General features: G+C 32.3%; 1 protein-coding gene across 1 annotated transcript; it reads right to left on the bottom strand.

Annotated features, from left to right (window-relative positions):
• Window positions 1-2,268: 2,268 nt before the first annotated feature.
• LOC137822550 (protein DOWNSTREAM OF FLC-like) lies at window positions 2,269-3,858 on the bottom strand. The gene is made up of 2 exons (XM_068627449.1): window positions 3,542-3,858; window positions 2,269-2,804 (listed from the first exon to the last, which is right to left on the bottom strand). The coding sequence occupies exons 1-2, from the start codon at window positions 3,696-3,698 to the stop codon at window positions 2,473-2,475; spliced, it is 489 nt and encodes a 162-aa protein (XP_068483550.1). The 5' UTR covers window positions 3,699-3,858; the 3' UTR covers window positions 2,269-2,472.
• Window positions 3,859-5,724: the final 1,866 nt, after the last annotated feature.

Raw genomic sequence — 5,724 nt, 5'->3', positions numbered from 1 at the left:
AGAGATAATAACATTTTATTATATAAGTGGGTGCGAATCTCAATCTTATGAACCGGTTTTATGGATAGATTAGACTTAAAATTCATTTCGTAATGTAATATCAAAGTTATTTCGAGTCTATCTTAACGAGTGTTTTCGTATATAAAATATTAATATTCACATTTCCAATCACTTTATTCCTGATCGTGTTATAGTTCAAATTGAGAATTTGAAGTTTTACCTTCATGTTTCACGCCTATTTAATTATCTGTCATTATATTTGTTATTATGATGAATATTGGGAATGCTAAATTAGGGGGATTTTTACTGATTTCCGTAAAATTTTATTTTTAATTATCAAAATGATTAAAATTTTAAAACATATTCTAATAAATAAATCACGTTATCTTAACACGATTTCATGACATAAAATTGTATCATATTTGCATGAATTATTTATTTTAATAATTTTTAAAATTTTTATTAATTTTATTAATTAAAAGATAAAATTTTATCTTATTAGTAAAATTCCAAATTAAGGGACTAAATCGTACCATGGTCTAATTTAAAAAGGTGTTCTAAAAATTTAAATTTGTTCCAGAATATCAAATCTAGAATACACTCTAACCTTCACTCTACTTTTTTTTTACAAAATACAGAAAACATTTTTATTATTTTAGTAATAGGCGCGGGTTAAAATTTATTGGATATATATGAATATGCTTATTTGGTTTTCATACTAGAAAAAAAAAATTGGATAATATTTTTTAAAATATCAAAATTTATGAAGGTGGGAGAAGACGTAGAAATATTTTTTAAAATATCAAAATTTATGAAGGTGGGAGAAGAAGACGTTGAGGTGTAGGAAGAAACAGTTTTTAAACAATGCAAAGAGAAAAAAAGAAGGTTCAAATAGAATGCCCATGTCATACGTACGTGGATTTTAAACATGGGCTTATTTCCTTTTTATTCAGTTGGTGAATAATATATATCAAATAATTTATTCTAAATATTTTAAAAAGTATTTATTATTTTTAAAAAATAATTAAAATAAATAAAAATAAAATAATTATAATAATAGAATAATATAATTACAAATACATACAAAATTGTTAAAGTAAATTATATGAATGTTAAATTACAATTATAGACTCCTTTGAAATGAATATTTTTAATTAAATTTTTTAACATAATATTCAAATTCTTCTTATAGTCACATTTAATCGACTTTCACTTATATTATAAATAAAATTTGTTAAAAAATTCTCATCTTCTGTATCAGGTGTATAGGTTAAGCGAACAAAAATATATATTTTCTTATGGAAAGGGAATTTGTTCACTATACTTCAATTAAATTGATGTTTTATTTTAAATAATTAAATTATTTAAGAACATGTATTTAATATTCGTTAACTTCTGCATCAAATACAAGAAATAGAAGAAAAAATGGCCATTAAATTAGAAATAGTAAATATTTTTCGTTTTATACAAATACAAACACAATATTAATTAGTTTTACACAAACGCAAAGTAAATATTTTCAGCTTTCATATATTCAGTTATTCGTGATATTAAAATCATACGTAGAAGTAGTCAAAATTAAATTATTTTTATTAATTTTTATAATTTAATATTTACAAATAGTTTTGAATTTGAAACAACTTGGACTTAATTATGGTTCTAGATTTGAACTTTGCGGATGAAACTAAAAATGCATAATTATAATAAGACCTTAGAGAAAAAGAAAAAAAAAACATTCAAAGATTTTCTAAAATATAAGACCTAATGTTTCAACTTGTAAATTTTATAACCCAATCCAATGTCAAATTCTAGTACAGAAACAGTAAATTTAACCATAACTGTTTCTACGGAAGTTTTAGATGCTGATTTGTCATATATAACTGTTGACAACAACGCCATTATTAAGTTTGATTTGATCGTGAAAAGAAAAAAATTGAATTGGACTTTGATCTTATTCTAAAAAATTTATGTAAGAAAACAATTAGACCAACCAAACCCAATTAAAACGATGCCGTTCGAAATCAACTCAATCCTCAACCACACTGAGATGTGCTATCGAAGTGATTGCTGACTTCAATAAAACCACCATTGCTTGCCAAAACGTAAGGAAGAAAATGCAGGAACCTTTAACCGCCACCAAAGGGCATAACGATTAACCATCAAAGCCCACATAAGTTTGAAAAAATGTTGATTTATTTCAAAATCAAGTCCTATTATTAGTATAATCTTAAGGAAAAGCATTTTTTTTCGAAAAACAACACACCGATATGGAACAATAGACTACATCCTCAAAGTCCAAGACAGGTCTTAGATGTAATAATATAATTAAGCAGTGTCCATCAACATATATTATATATAACATGATATGAAAAATGTCAGAGATAACACTCCACATCAAGATTGAATTAAATAGACATTAGAAAACCCAAAACGAAAGTGGATGGTGATAATATACTGAGATTAATTGATGAATTAGTTCTCATTGTCGAACTCCTGGTATTGCTTGAGGACCTCAGCACAGCCAGCAGCAACCTCCCGAGACATGAAACCCATGGCATTGGCGTACCTATCGTCGGAGGCAATGCCATTGTAGCGGGTGAGAATAACAAGGGCTTCGTCACGGCCAGGGGTCACTACCGTGCATTCAGGGTGAGGACTGCTTAAAATCTTAACACTGCAGATCTCATCGTTATGATCCTTCTTCACGTGTAATGTGTATGTTCCACTTGAATCAGTAATCGCATTCTGTGTGAACACAACCTCGTTGGTCGTCCTGCTCTTGCATTGCGCCATAACCTCCGCACCTGCCAACATCGACCAAACAAAACATCTTACAATCTTCCAACAACTACTAAGTGCATGTTTGGATTCACATTGGATCATCGGCACCACCTCAAAATACGTAATTTTAAGTAAATGCTCACTTGTGTGGTCCATATAGAGTATTGATTCTAGATCTATAATTGATTTTTGAAGTCAAATAATCGTTGATGACTTCAGTTTTTTTTATACATAAAAACATATAGTAACTTGCTTTTCAGCCACCAAACATAAAACCCTTTGGTTCAAAATCAATTTTATCAAAAATCAAAGGTGCAAACTTAATTTTTTAATAGATCCACCCATACACACCACATTTAACAACAAAGCAATCAAAGAAAGTAGCCTCGTAACAAGTAGCAAGATCGTGTGCAAAATTCAACATGACAATAATAGCACACTACTAACTAACAAGGATGTTCGCGAAAATAAACTCCAGGCCTCCGTTACTAGATCCTGCAAAGAACTCATTTGCAAGTTTACAACCACTTACATAGTCAGATCTGATACCTCAGCGAAATTCGAAATGAATCTACCGTATTTTCCTAAACTAAACGGTCTTAAGAGTAGTAGAAAGGCGAAACTGAAGCAAGAAAGCAAAAGCAAAGTATTTCATTGAAACGTCACAGATTAAGTTTAGGAAACAGATCTGAGATTTTAGTTCATATGACACAAATACTAGCGATTAAAAACGAAAGAGAGAAAAAGGGTTAGGAGTTACCAGCAATGTAGGTGGTTGCAGAGGTCTCAAAACCAGCACGGCAACGGTCACAGTAGACGCGACCCTTCACGCTAAATTCTCTATTGACTGGGCGAATGGCCGCAACCATTGCCGGAAGCACACACATAGCCAACAACAACACTACCCTCGCGGCCATAATGCTCGTCACGGATAGAACAAGAAGAAGAAAATGAAGAATATGAAGAGGGTTCGGTTAGGAATGAGAGTAAGCACAAAGTAAATTGGGGTTGAGGATTTCAATAAAAGGGGTGGTGTGAGTGTGGTAAAGTCGAAGAAACGGGCATAAAGAAAACAAAAGCAAAGCGCGTGGTAAAGATTCACCTGCGCTAAAGGGCACCATAGTGAAAGGTGGTGACGCAATTAAACCGTGCCACGTCATTACGATAAAAGATTCAGTGGTCTGATGGAGTTACGGGGAAGGGTGTAAGGAGAAAGGAGCGTAGAGGAGAGGAAGTGAGGCGGTGTGAATGAATTGTCCCATAATGTTTGCAGCTGGCGCTGTCGGTGATGACATGTGATGTGAGTATGGTAGTTAACACACAAGCTGTTCGCCCATCCAAATGAAAGTGCATCTGTTAATCCCGCGTCACGCGCCGAAAATTTTGCATTCAGGAACTTCGATCCTCTCTAGTACTGTTAAAAGTCGCATTATTTTCATAATCCAACTAATCTTTCTAAATATCAACATCAAAATTAAATGAAAGATATGATAGAAAGAATTTTTGCTTTTCACATATTAAATTTGTACTGTAATAAAATTCGAACTTCTAACCATGGTATTATATTATTAATGATTTATATTTCAGAACTTTTCTATAATTTAATTATTTTAATATTTTAAGGATTTTATCTTTCTCTCTTCTTTCTTAAATATTAATAAGATTATTTTGTTTTTATCGAAAAAAATTAACGAAAAGAAACCTTTAGCTGCAAAATTTTCCTATTTATTAGACTTCTACATATAAATGTAGATGAAATGAAAAAACATACGCGGATAGAAACTTTGGAAAAAGAGATTATTGTTGGAGATCCCACATCGACTAGAGATTAGAGCCTTTCATTGTATATAAGTGGGTGCAAACCTCAATCTTATGAGCTGGTTTTATGGGGTTGAGTTAGGCTTAAAGTCCACTGGGTGCAAACCTCAACCTTATGAGCCGGTTTTATGGGGTTGAGTTAGGCTTATTAGGCCACCCGCTATCGGGCCGCTATCGGACCACCCATAATATATAGTCCCACGCACGAGTTGGCAATCTCGGTGTGAGGGGTGTGTTGGAGATCCCACATCGACTAGAGATTAGAGCCTTTCATTGTATATAAGTGGGTGCAAACCTCAACCTTATGAGCCAGTTTTATGGTGATAGGAAGAAAGTGGAAAATGCTCGGTTGGATCTTTTCTCTTATTACATGACAGTCAGTTTCAAGCAAGTATGTGAACTATTGGACTTCATAGCATGTAGTCGCAAGCGCTCTATACTCCGCTTCAGACGAAGATATTAACACAGTATTTTACTTCTTTGTTTTTAATGAAATTAGTGAGTCTCCAAGGAAGATGCAGTACCCTGTGGTTGAGCGGCATGTTGAAACACACGAAGCCCAATCTGAGTCAGAAAAAGGCTTTGATTTGAATATCATTATTTTTGGAATAGAACATACCTTGTGTGAGTGACCTTTTAATATATCTGAGGATTCTTTGGAATGCTTGATGATGCAATTTCGTAGGTGCATCGACAAATTGACTAAGTATTGTACAAGAAATCTTATGTCCAGTCTGGTGTTAACTAAGTATAGTAGTCTTCCAATAATTCTACGATATGCAGTTCTGTCATGTACCGATGTGTTCTAAATAAAGAGATTCTCATTTTTCTTGATCATAGGTGTGCTAACAGGTTTGACACTCAACATACCTGCATCAGACAAGATCTCTGAGAGCATACTTTCTTTGACAAATGTGGATATCATTTTTTTTCTAGCAATTTCTAAGTTTGAGAAAAACTTCAGTTGACTAAGATCTTTTATTTTGAAAACAAAATTCAAAGAACTCTTAACTTTGTTAATAACATTTATGTCATTTCCAGCAATCAAAATATCATCTACGTATACAAGAAGAGCTATAAAAGATGTTCCTATTTTTCTAACAAAAAAAGAGTTATCAGCCTTTG

The sequence above is a fragment of the Phaseolus vulgaris genome, chromosome 9 (genome assembly GCF_000499845.2).
Source record: "Phaseolus vulgaris cultivar G19833 chromosome 9, P. vulgaris v2.0, whole genome shotgun sequence".
In the NCBI taxonomy this organism is placed as follows: domain Eukaryota; kingdom Viridiplantae; phylum Streptophyta; class Magnoliopsida; order Fabales; family Fabaceae; genus Phaseolus; species Phaseolus vulgaris.
Note: the sequence above shows the minus strand (reverse complement) of the source record. Positions and strands in the feature narration are given on the sequence as shown.